This window comes from Sarcophilus harrisii, chromosome 2 (genome assembly GCF_902635505.1).
Source record: "Sarcophilus harrisii chromosome 2, mSarHar1.11, whole genome shotgun sequence".
NCBI lineage: Eukaryota > Metazoa > Chordata > Mammalia > Dasyuromorphia > Dasyuridae > Sarcophilus > Sarcophilus harrisii.
The window spans coordinates 249298989-249312588 of record NC_045427.1 but is presented as its reverse complement, the minus strand read 5'-3'; the positions used below and the strand labels follow the sequence as shown (position 1 = coordinate 249312588).

The window sequence follows — 13600 nt, the reverse complement described above, 5'->3', positions numbered from 1 at the left end:
CTCAAGTTCCTACTTGACTTTGGGTCAGGGACTTTGGATAGTCATTTTAGTGACTACCTCATTACCTTACTCCAGAACTACTTTAATAGCTTGGTCTCCCTGCCGTAAAACTCTGTCCATCCTCCACTCATCTGTCAAAGTCACCTTCCTAAAGCCCAGATCTATGTCAACTTCTTCCCTCCTCTCCCTCCCACCTGCATTTCAACTCAATAAATTACAACGGTTCCTTATCAAATATAAAATCTGAGTCTTAGTTGCATTTTTAAATGAAAATAACATACCACGTACTAGTTATATTCCCAGGATGGATGAGGGAAACTCTTTATAAAGGGTAAAACGTTGATTGAAATCCATTCTTTTTAAGTTATGACCTCGAATAAGCTATCTCTACATATATTAATATCATGTGAGATTATGTAAAATATGCAACTTTAGAGATCACTTTGACGATCCCCTGACATATCAACATGAAACAAATTGTAAAACAAGAAGACAGGTTCAGGAAAGGTACTTGCCAGTGAAGGACCTTCACAATCTGGCTCCCAACTACATTTCTACACTTAATCCTTATAATTCCTATTCATATATTTTTATTATAACTGGTCTACGGTTGGGCCATCATCACCAATTGACTCTGGAGGAGAAAGAGGCTGATCATTTTGCATGATACTGCCTCACTTAAATCCAATCCACAAGCAAGTCAAGATATTAACCTCATTGTGTTATTGGTCCCCTTCAAAAATGAAGAATGAACAGTAAGGATTGCTTTTATCTTTATATTCCCAGGGCCTCATAGAGAACAATACACACGGTAGACACTTATATGTTTGTTGACTTAATATCTCATGTAAAGTTTGGATTCTCTCAATGACAACATCCATGAATAACATTTTGCTGATTTCAATGAATCATTGAAAACGACAGGATCTCTTCAGTGAAATCAACAACTACACAGAGAAATTGCCCAACTAATTCAGGAAAATCTGAAAGCACATTGACTAGATGACATCATCTATTTGTAATGAGGACCAAAACAAGTCCCTCTTCATAGCTATAAGGCCACCTTTTGGGTAGAGGGAAAGAAGTTTATAAAATCCATAGTCGGTGTTTAAGAGACTTGGGGTTCCATGGCTAAGTAAAATCTGGGGCAGCATTCGAACTCGGGTTTTCCGAACTCCAGGGGCAGTATACTCTCTACTGTGACAGATCAAGATCAAGAATTCAAATTTCATTCTTTTCTTGGCACTTTATAAATAAAGCAGCTCTCTTTTTTTGAAGTCTTGCTAGTGTGAGTGGGAAGGGAAGTTGGTGGGCTCACCTGGAAAAAGTCTAGATCCTGAAGTTCTCAGGGGCCACTGGATAGAATCAGGTAAGGGAGGTTCCTCAAAGCGCACGCTTCACGTGCTGTGTCTCTATCTGCCTTGGTTAGCTTTCTTGGGAGGGGGCGGAGTGGGTCGGGGAGAGACTGCCCCCCAGTCTCCAGGAAACGTCAATATTCACATCTGAATCTGTTTCCTCTATAGCACCCGGCTCCTAGGGTTGTTACAAGAGCCAAGAGAGAGAACACTTTGCAAAGCCCTTTGCAAGCATTAAGGCTTGCGCCTGCAGGTGGAGGATCTCTGAGGAGGGGGGGGTCTGGAGGAAGGCGGAGTGTTTAGGAATAAGAGAGATCGGGGGACTCTAGAGATTTCCACTTTACCTTTGCCCGCTTCTCTCCCGCTCCCAGTTCCAACGGGGGGGGGGGGAAGGGGCGGGGACTCCGATCCTCGGCGCCCTCGCCCCGCCCACATTGCCACGTCCCTCACGGGCCCCCGTAGCCGGTGCGAAGCTCCGCGAGGCCCTCCTCTCACAACGCTCCCCCTCCCCTCCGCCCGAGCTGGCCCAAGATGGCGACGCAAGCGAGCGGCTGGTGGCGGTGCCCAAGGCCGGGGAAGCCGTGCCACGTCCTGTGAGGACCCCTGGAGCCGCGGCCTGAAGGCCAGGAGGGAGCCGAGGCGAGGGCGAACCGGTCACCGTCTCGAGCCGAGCTTCCGAGAGCTAAAGGCCCCACCGACCATCGCTTCCTCCTCCGCCTCCGGCCTTGACGAGAGCTAGCCCGAGCTCTGCTCGGGGGGAGGGGGCCAAGAAGAGGCCTCCCTACCAACTGTCCCCCGGCCTTGCCCTGTCTCCCCCCTCTCCGGGCATGGTCCCCTCCCCGTGCCCGCCCGGTGCTTGCCCCTCCCTGATTGAGGACGCCGGGGGAGCCCTCTGAGTGCTCCGGGACCGTTGTAGGGAGGGAGGCGCAGAGTGGGGACGGGAGGAAGATGTTTTCTGTTCTCAAAAAGCTGGTGGGGTCGGACCAGGCTCCGGGCCGGGACAAGAACATCCCCGCGGGCCTACAGTCCATGAACCAAGCGCTGCAGAGGAGGTTCGCCAAAGGAGTGCAGTACAACAGTAAGTGAGGCGGGGGGAGGGGAGGGGGGGAGAAATAGGGTGAGAGGAGAACGGTGGCAGGCGGGTCGCCCCATAGCCTTAAAGCTCCGAGCCCTGCGGCCCCCCGCCGCCCCCGCCAACTTAGGGGCCCCCAAGGCACTTGGCAGTCAGTGCGGAGCGACGCGGGGCCCGCCGCCCCCTCCTCCTACGGGGGGGCCAGGCAGCCTGACTTTGCTTTCTCCCTTTTCGTGTACTTAGGCATGGGAGTGGGAGGAGGGGCGCAAGAGGCTGGGTTGGGAATTCGGGGGGCTGTTAACACGAGACAGAATCACGCCGTGTCAGAGCTGGAAGGATCATGGGATTTAGTTAGAACGAATTGATAGATGAGCTCACCCGGATCACAGGCTGGCTAGGGCTTTAAGCAGGAAGAGCCCATTCGGTTCATAAGCCTCCTAAGGATTTAAACCAGTTCAACTCCTTGACTGAAAGATCGGTCGGGCAGAGGGAGAATATGAAATGACCTGTCCAAGGTCACACTCCTCATGAGGGAGTAAAATCAGAATTGGAGCCCAGATCTTTGCATGCAGGACCATTGCACCCTTCACACGTTCCCGGGGACTCTGTGATCCAGTGACATCGGCCTCCTGGAAGTTTCCCTAACCGGATACTCAGTCGCCAAGCATTTTTCACTGGCTGCCTCTCATGTATAGAATGCCCTTCCCCCTTTCCCTCCATCTCTCTCTCTCTCTCTCTCTCTCTCTCTCTCTCTCTCTCTCTCTCAAACCCTACCTAAAATCCAAATCTCTACGGGAAGCCTTTCCCAATTACCCTTAGTTCTAGAGACTTCCTTATCTTGGTTATTTTCAATTTACACTGGACATAACTTGCACATAGGTACTTGTATATTATCTCTCCATTTGTGATTTGTGTCCCCAAGGCTTAGCAAAATCCTTAGCACTTAATAAATGTTTCTTGAGTGACTGATTACAGCATTTCTTTCTGCTAGTTCACCTCTTTCCCCTATACATAGATAATTCCCTTTTTGAATCTCACTAAAGGCCTGAAGTAAGGAAAAGGGGAAATTCAATTTAATTCAGCAGACATTTATTAAGCACTATCTGCTAGGTTCTATAGTATGTCTGGAAGATTGAGACATCTTCATTGGTAATATGCTTCAGGAGTAAAGTAGTGGTCAGATTGAATTAGTTCTGGTTTCTAGGCCCATTCAGTGTTCTGTATCTGTTACAACTCCCCTACCTCAGATTTGTAAGAATTTGCAATTATATATTAATAGACAATGTGACCAGATTCGATTCTTCTTTTGTTTTTTAAGAATCATTTTAAAAATATTTTTGAAATGTATTGAACTGACATACTATCACAAATATTAGTAACCAGGACCAAGGGTAAGTTAAAATGTATTGAAAACTAAAACATTGCCCTTTTTCTAAACATATATATATATATGTAGTGGCAGTTTTTATTGGAACATCTTTATATGATTACCCATTTAATGCACAAGGTAGCTTAGTAAGAAATTGCAGGATTTGGAGCCAGAGGCCATGGTTTCAAACTCTTGCCCTGACTCTTAATTACCTTTTGTGTAATTGTACAAAAAAAATTTTACTTCAAAATACCCATTTCTAAAATGAACAAATTGAGTTACACAAATATCTTACAATACAAAAATAGGTAATCCTATGTGTGTAGAAGTTTACAAGATAGAGGTGACACAGCTCTTTCCTTCCAGGAACTTTCAGTCTTTTTAGGCTTAGTTTTATTTAAAAACTTGTCTGTTTTTGACAAATATTGTCAAATTGTATTATATTGTCTTGCTAGGAGGTTCTGTGCTGTACAATTGTATAATCATCACCAAATTGAAATTATATAAGCCAGATGTGACTCTTAATACAGTGATAATTTTTTTTTTTTTTTGGAAAAGTGAGAAAACAGATATTTTAAAATCTGCAGCATATAACATTGACTCTATGCTTGCTGTCATATAGCTAAATCCTAAATAGCTCTAGATAGGGCATAGCTCATTCTATATGCTTAGTAAATGGAATATTGATGAAAAAGTCATGGTAGCAGTTTTGATAAGCTTCTCTCTGGTTGAAAAATGTTAATGTTATTGCTTACTAAAGCTTCTGATGGAGATTAGTACACTGATCTAGATAGCATTGGCTATTTTGCCTACTTTGAAAAAGTAGCCTCTTGTTCTGTGACATGATTTTGAACATAATTCTAGAAATTTTTCCCAGAGAGTGAATTTTCTCATAATTATTGTGATTTTAAATTAATACATCATCTTTTTTTATTAATACATCTTACATAATAACTTCTTATTTATTGATCCATGTGCTTATTCTTTATTAGTTTTAAATTTCATATGTGCATTTGGGGGAAAAGACTTTTTGACAATTAAAAGTTATAAAATCATACATAGAATCTCAGAGGCCATAGTAGTCAACTCCCTTATTTTACAGAATGAACAGGCCTAAGGAGATAAGATGACTTGCTTAAGATCTCACAGGTAGTAACAGTCACAATTTGAACCCAGATTCACTATCTTTCATTTTTTTATTTACTCACAATTTGAACCCAGATTCACTATCTTTCATGCTTTTATTTATTTATTTATTTGTTTTAAGGAAGCAATTGTGTGGGATTATGCTTAGTAAAGCTCCACAATGCATGGACACTCTTATTGTATATAATCTGTTACACGTAATGAACAAATGATAATTTAAAGATAATAAAGAAAGTGGAATTTAAGATTTTCATCATGCTCAAATAAGATAAATAAACTCCACAGCTCCCAGACATTGAATTTTTGTTCTCAGGTAAGTTTTTTGTTTGACAAATTGTTTGACATTTGATTTTGCTATTTTGTAAGACAACAAGCATTACTGACCATATTTAAAAGCTTTTATGTTGTACTTTGTGTTTTTTAAATTCCATTTTTAAATGTTAATAATAAAATTAGGGAATGGAGGAAGGTCCCTTTTCCTCTTTCAAACAAAGCTTTCAGTTTTCCTAGTAATTTGCCTTCGTGGTAGGATAGAAATATTTAGAAGATGAACAGAAGAGTTTTCTCATATTTAAAAATAAAGTTCACTGTATTTTAAATATGAGAAAACTCTTCTGTTCACTGTATTGTTCACTGTGGTTGTGTGTGTTCACAAAGTTCACTGTGTTTGTATTATAGCTATGATTTATTTTCGTTTGTTTCTTTCACTAACTGTTTAAATTTATCAAGGTAGAGAAATGAAATAAAATAACTACCTTAGCAAATAGTTCATATAAATTAGTAGGATCTGTGTTTAAGCTCCAGATTTTCCCTTAAGCTATAACCCACCATTAATATGACACTTTGTGTTTTAAGAAATATTTTTTTAAATGTCTTAATTCTTTGGAAATTTGGAGCAACAATCTGGAATCTGTTCCCTCAGAAATGTGTGTTCTTCTATGGAGGTCGCCCACTAATCCTGAGTAGGCTGAGAACTAGGAATTTTTGTGTACTTGTTAAGAAGGAAAAAAAGGGAAAATATTTGTTGCCTCATGGGCTCTCAAAATTTATAGAGAATATATGGTTCAGTTGCCATGTGAGAGCAATTTTGTTAGAATGATAAGATGGAGGCACCTTTTGTAGACAATTTTTTAGTTGCTGTCTTGGGCCCTCCCTCTTCTCTCACTAAACTATTGGTCAAATTCATTTGCTTCCATGGATTTAATTACTATCTCTATGCTGATGATTTTCAAATCTACCTATCCTGCATAGAACCCTCTGCTGTTCTCCAATCTTGTACCTCCAAGATGTAAGACTCATCACCTGGCATGTCTCATTTTTAACTGTCAGGAGCTGAATTTAAAAATTAGGTCTTCTTGAGTCTAGGTTCAGCACTCCATCCTTTTCATCACCTAGCTTTCTCACTAGGGATCAGGAAAGGTTTGATTTTATAGAAGGTTTAATATAAAGTACCTTACCTGAGTCTTGAAGAAAGCCGAGTATTCCAAAAGACTTAGATGAGAGTAAATTTCAACTATAGAGGCAGGAGATATCTTTAAAGTCAAAGGAATAGACAGTCTCAAAGGTTTCTTGCAGATCCAAATCCTATAATCCTTTACTTGTCTACCAATTTATAACTCATCTGACACAAGTGAATGATCTGTTCTCATTAAGAAATATCTTACTTCTTATAGAGAATAAGATGTTGAAATACATTGTTTACGTATTTTTTTGAACCTGCTAGCAGTATATATCTGGTGGTAATCATATTGAGGTTTTCATAATCTTTTCCTGTTTCTCTTATTGCCGATTTTATCATAGATTTTATTCTTAGAACTGAAATTTTATATGTAATTCTTTTTCATCTGATGTGTGTTGGTATTTGGCTTTATTTTTTAATGATTTGGAATAAGTTGGTTCTGTTACGAAATCTCTGCTTAGCCACCCCTTCTATTTCTTGTAATCGGACACATCACCACCTTTGATCTGCTGATTTAAGTAAAAAGAAGTCTTAATATAGCATAATACCAATTACCTGATTGGATATGAGGCAATGGATGGTTTCATTTCCCTTCCCAAATCACCTTGACTGAATATAGAAAATACCTCCACTTAAAAACAGATACTTCAGCAATTGCCAAAACTTTTCTCCCAAATAGATTTTACACGTTAAATTTATACATAACAGCACACATTAAAAATGTTAAGTAAAAAGAAACTTCATCCAATTCAAATTCAAGAATTTACTTGTCCTAGGAACCTGAATTTTTTAGCTTGTAATTTGAGAGATAAAGGCCAAAAAAAAAAAAAAAAAAAAAAACCTCAAACATTTCTCATTAGCATATGATATCTTTTAAAAATAGAACAAAAACATCCTAGGATGGGACAGCTAGGTGCAGTGGATAGAGCACCAGCCCTGAAGTCAGGAGGACCCGAGTTCAAATCTGAGTTCAGACACTTAACACTTCCTAGCTGTGTGACCCTGGACAAGTCACTTAACCCCAATTGCCTCAGCAAAAAAAAAAAAAAAAAAACCCATCCCAGGCTAAAAGATACTTACTAACTGTATTGCCTTAATCAAGCAAGTCAGTTAATCTCTTTAAACCTCAGTTTGTTATCTGTAAACTAAGACTGTTGTGCTAGGAAGAGCCTAGACCTCTTCCAGGTCTAAATCTATTAATAGATTATAAACATGAACAGTTAATAGTGCTAATTGGAAAAACCTATCATGTTGAAAGATGGAGTTCAAATTCAGCTTCAGATAATTATTGGTTGTGTGACCTTGAGCAAGTCATCTGTCAATTCAACTGGAGAAGGAAACAGCAAACTACTCTTTGCCAAGAAAACTCCAGATAGGATCATGAAGAATCAGATGTGAATGAAAACATCTGAACCACAACAATTTTATTTCCCCCAAATAATAAGTTTTTTTCTAGTTACATGTAAAGATAGTTTTCAACATTTACTTTTATAAAATTTTGAGCCTCACATTTTTTGTCCCTTCCTTTCCTACTCCCCAAGATAGTAAACAATGTGATATATAGATTATTCGTGTGCAGTCATATTAAACATTTCCACATTAGTCATGTTGTGAAAGAACCACCATAACAAAAAGGAAAAAAAAAACATGAGAAAGCAAAAAGGGAGAGTAGAGGACTTCGATCTGCATTTAGATTCCATTTGTTTGAATGTGGATATCATTTTCCATCATAGATCTTTTTGAATTGTCTTGGATAACTGCATTGCTAAGAAGAGCTAAGTATCATAGTTGATCATCATAGTGTTGCTGTTATTGTGTACAATTGAACGATATTTTTACAAAAGTATAATTGAATATCAGTTCTATTATTGCTGATAAATCTTAGGGAGATGCAAACTGGCCTTTAGAATTAGAAAATTCTGTTAAATAAGAATGCAAGCATATTGAAAGTGACACCTGTTATCTTGTCAGACTGAAGGAGGTCAGATAAAAATTGTTATAAATGGCCTACATAGAACTTTTAGACTAGTAAGTTTTAATACTAATAGTAACTACCTAAAAGAGATCATTTGGGGATTTTTTTTTTAATCTGCTGGAATAATTGATTAGTTTATTCTGTGTTATAATTTAAATTTTAAAAATTAATTTAATATCATTGCCTGAAAATAATATAGGAGACAACAGAGGATAAGGGAGATTGTTATGGAAAAAAACAAATTTGGACAGACAACAAGAAATAGTAGAAGATTGAAGAGCCTGGTGTGCTGTAGTCCATGAGGTCATGAAGAGTTGGACATGACTGAACAGTAACAACAAAAACACAGATATCCTGTTATTTTTATATTTAGCTCTCTGGGATATGCTTGATGCTATTTCACTTTTATCACCAGGGGATCTAAATTCCTAGTAGAAAAATAACATAAATTGATATCCCAGTAAATTGTGTAGTGCCAAAGTTTTTAATCATTGAAGGCGGTTTGCAGTTAATAAAACTGATGAATTTTTCTAGCACACACTAAAATATGAATTAGATAATACCTAATTTGGCACAGGCATTATAGTGGTAGTCTGGACCAATATTGATTACTAAACTGAGATACTGTCTATATTTTCTAGGACTTCATTCAGAAGATAGTGAATATAAAAATTCTGTAGTCTCCAAAGAATTCTGAACTTTCTCACAGAATAGCTATGGGAAGAAGGAACACATACAAATGATTACAGGTCACATTTTAAAGGGAAGCAAATTGAAAGAATAGTTGTATTGGAGAAGAAATATGAATAATATACATTAATTGATAAAGATAAAATTTAGAAAATAATTAAAACCTTAAAACACTATGTAAATAATGTTGTTATTGTTATAATATCCAAAGTGAGAATAAAGAGTTTGAGGCTAGTACAAGTAGAATATTCCATAGTTTGTGAAGTAAGCAAGGGGAAAGAATATAGATTTGGAATATGTTTCCTGGGAGGAAAATGGAGACTCCAACAAATATGTATTGACTATAGACTTGAAAAAGGCACAAAACATCTTGAGTCCCTGTCTCACAGCCATAACAGGTTCACATAGTTAAACATATAAACATATAATTATCTTGGACCCATGATTTGGAACATTGCCTTAGCTGTGTCCCCCCTTAGTATGCCATTTCTCCTCTCTTAGTTTCAGTATCCTCATCTGTAAAATGAGAATAATGGCATTTGTCTAATAGGGATTTGTGATATGTGTGTATAATATATTTAAAGCTCTTTATAAACCTTAAAGGGCTGTAGAAATGTTGATTATTATCTTTACCTGTTTGCTGGAGAATTAGTAATTACTCAGAAACTTTTCTTTCCTTGTGGCAAAGACAAATAAATTGTTCTTCTAGATTCTTATCACCATTTATTATGAATGCATTTGGGAAGTAATGGCCCTTTTTTGGCCTGGTTTCAGGAATATTAATAATTTCCATGTTAGTCCGAATCATTAATTTCCTTACATAAAATCACTATCACTGCATTAATGTCTTAATAACCATCATTCTCTAAGTACTGGGAAAAGAGTTGAGGAAGGGGCAAGTTGCCCAGGGTATTACTCGTAATCCTACATTTGGTATGTGTCAGAAACTGAATTTGACCCAGCATTTCTAGTCTCTAAAACCAGTCCCCTTTTCCACAATGCCAAGTATTGCCTCAGTAAATTATACAACTCTTTAAATTGAGATAGAAAATGTTCTAGGTACCTAAGACAAGCATGGAAATTGAATTGGGAGAAAGGAATTAAAAAATCTTTGAGAAGCTTGATGCATATCATGGAACAAAGGAAATGGAAAAGATGAGATACCAATAATGGGTTTAGAAATGATGTGGTCACAGGGGCAGATAAATGGTTTGATAACATCTGATTGTGGACTGTACAAATGAATAAATCAAAGTACATACATTTCTTTCATATGTTTGTCTTAAACTTTTTTCTCTTTCTTTTCTTTTTGATCTAGTGAAAATAGTGATCCGAGGAGACAGAAACACAGGAAAAACCACCCTCTGGCATAGACTACAAGGGAAGAAGTTTGTTGAAGAATATATACCTACACAAGAGATACAAGTCACCAGTATCCACTGGAATTATAAAAGTAAGAAAGTATAAGGATCCTGGGTAAAAATGGGTAAAATCTCAGATGTGATAGGTAAAGTAATGTGAAAGTCTTGAATGCTAGGTTGAAAAAAATTTTTTGAAGCACCTGTAATTTTCTTTCTAAAAGATTTATATCTTTTTTTAAACTTTCTTTAAAAGACAACTTTAATTTCCTAGGATTCTGTTGAGATTTACTTGCCTGCCTATACCACAAAAAGGGTACTTCATTTGAATTTCTTTATTTACCTTTAAAGAGTTTTAATAGTATGTAGGCAAGTTTCTTAATATTTTATTTTTTCCCCAATTACATATAAAAACAATTTTTAACATTCTTTTTTATTTTATTTTGAATTCCAAATTCTGTCCTTCACTCCATCCCCTCCTTCCTCCCTGATTCAGTAAGCAATATGAAATGGATTATATATGTGTAATCATGTAATACATTTTCATATTATCATTTTATGAAAGAAAACTCAAAAAGAAATAAAGAGTTGAAAATAGGATGCTTCTTGTCTTTAGACTGTCATGAGTTATTTCTCTGAAGACAGGTTGCATTTTTCATCATGAGTTCTTAGAGATTGTCTTAGATCATTGTATCACCAAGAATAATTAAGTCATTCAATTGTTCATCATATAGTGTTGTTGTTACTGTGTAGTGTTTTTCTTGTTCTGTTCACTTAAATCTTTCTAGTTTTATTACATTTATCATTTTCCTTTTCTGTCAGTTTTTTAACTAATCTGATAGATAAGAGTGGTACCTCAAAAGTTGTTTTAATTTGCATTTCTCTAATCAGTGATTTAGAGCATTTTTTTTTCATTAAAGTATAGATAACTTTGATTTGTTTGAAAAGTGCTTCTTCATATTCTTTGATCATTTATCAGTTGGGGAATTTATAATATATAATATAATTATATTATATTATAATTTATATAGATTTATAAATTTGATTTCTATATATTTAAGAAAAGAGATCTTTATCAAAAATACTTGCTGTAAAATTCCTAATCTCTTTTTTACTTTCCCTCTAATTTAGGTTACATTAGTTTTGTTTATGCAAAATCTTTTAATGTAATATAATCCTTCATTTATACTCATATTTGACAGGTAAACTATTCCATGCTCCCATGGTTTGCTTTTTTTTTTTTTTTTTTTTTTGGCTCTATAAAATAAAATTTTGGTAGTTTGATGGTACTGAATGAGTAAATCAAGTTAGGTAGAATTATCATTTTTATTATATTGGCTTGGATTACCCATGAGTAATGAATATTTTTCCAATTCTTTATATCTGATTTTATTTGTGTGACAAGTGTTTTGTAATTGTGTTCATATAGTTCTTAGTTTTGTCTTGGCAGTCAGACTCTCAAGTATTTTATATTGTCTGCTGTAGTTCTCTATCTCTTGCTGTATACTTTGTTGGTTATACATAAAAATGCTGGTGATGTATCCTGCAACTTTGCTAACATTGTTAATTATTTCAGCCAGTTTTTTAGTTAATTCTCCATACCATAATATTATTTGCATAAAGTGGTAGTATTGTTTCTTCATTGCCTATTCCAATTCCTTCAGTTTCTTTTTCTTCTTTTATTGCTATAGTTAGCATTTCTAGTACAATATTGAATAATACTGGTGATAATGGGTATCCTTGCTTCACCCTTGATCTTATTGGGAAAACTTCTAGCTTATCCATATTATGGATAATGATTGGTGATGGATTTAGATTACATATTCCTTATTTTAAGGAAATCTCCATTCTTATGCTCTAGTGTTTTAATAGGAATGAGTATTATATTTTGTCAAAGAATTTTTCTGCATCTATTGAAATAATCATTTCTGTTGGTTTTTGTTGTTATACTGATAGTTTTCCCAGAATTGAGCAGCCCTACATTTCTCGCATGAATCTCACCTTGTCATAGTGTATGGACCTTGTGATATATTGCTGTATAATCTCTTTGTTAATATTTTATTTAAAGTTTTTAATATCAATATTTTTAAAAGAAATCGATTTAGAGCTTTCTTTCTTTGTTTTTGCTCTTCTTGCTCTTCTTCTTAGTTCCATACTAGTGTTATAAAAGAATTTGGTAGGACTTCTTTGACTGTTTTTCCAAATTGCTTATATAGTGTTGATATTAATTGTTCTTTATGTTTGATAGAATTCACTTGTGATCCATCTGGCCCTGGGGGTTTTTTCTTAGGGAGTTTATTGATGGTATGCTCAATTTCTTTTTCTAGGATAAGATTATTTAAGTATTCTATTTCCTCTTAATAAATCTGAGCAATTTATAGTTTATATAAATATCCATTTATTTCCCTTAGATTCTCATATCTTTTAGGATATAATTGGGCAAAATGGTTCCTAGTATTTGCTTTAATTCCATCTTCATTAGTGGGGAATTTATCTCTTTCATTTTTGACATTGGTGATTTGATTTTCTTCTTCTCTTTTTAAAATCAGATTAACAAATAGTTCATCTATTTCATTGTTTAAAAAAAAAAAAATGCCAGTTTCTAGTTTTATTAGTTCAGTGATTTGGGGTTGTGGGTTTTTTGGGTTTTTTTCGACCTTACATATCTTTCCTTAGATTTTCCAGATTTCCAATTCGGTGTTTAATTGGAGTTTTTAATTTGTTCTTTTTCTGCTTATTGTTTTTTTGTTTTTGTTTTTAAGTTACGTGCCCATTTCATTGATTCATTCATTGGCTGCATACCTTAAATTTTGGTTTGTCTTATTATTGTTGTTCTCTCTCTGTGTTTCTCTCTCTTTTTTTCCTCTGAGGCAATTGGAGTTAAGTGACTTGCCCAGAGTCACAAAGTTTGGAAGTATTAATCATCTGAGGCTGAATTTGAACTTAGATCATCCTGACTTCAGGGCCAGTCCTTTGTTCACTGTAAGCCATCTAGCTTACCCTTGTTGTTATTCTCTTAAATGAAAATACTGATTGTTTCTGTGATTTATTTTAACCTACCTTTTTACTGCCCTTTTATTGAATGTAATTTTTATTACATTAAAATCCAATAAGGATGCATTTGGTTGTAAGGTTTTTATGATCTAATATGTGGTCAGTTTTTGTGTAGATGCCAT

At 36.0% G+C, this 13600-nt stretch overlaps 1 protein-coding gene across 5 annotated transcripts in view; it reads left to right on the top strand.

Moving 5' to 3' along the window:
* Window positions 1–1821: 1821 nt before the first annotated feature.
* RABL6 (RAB, member RAS oncogene family like 6) overlaps window positions 1822–13600 on the top strand; it is an 84595-nt gene continuing 72816 nt past the window's right edge. For 3 of the 5 annotated variants that reach the window (XM_031951986.1, XM_031951988.1, XM_031951987.1), the window contains exons 1-2: window positions 1822–2433; window positions 10385–10519. In XM_031951986.1, the coding sequence (XP_031807846.1) occupies window positions 2304–2433; window positions 10385–10519 (265 nt within the window). In that variant the 5' untranslated portion in view covers window positions 1822–2303. The remainder of the gene's footprint in view (window positions 2434–10384; window positions 10520–13600) is intronic. The other 2 variants (XM_031951985.1, XM_031951984.1) reach the window with 1 other exon arrangement.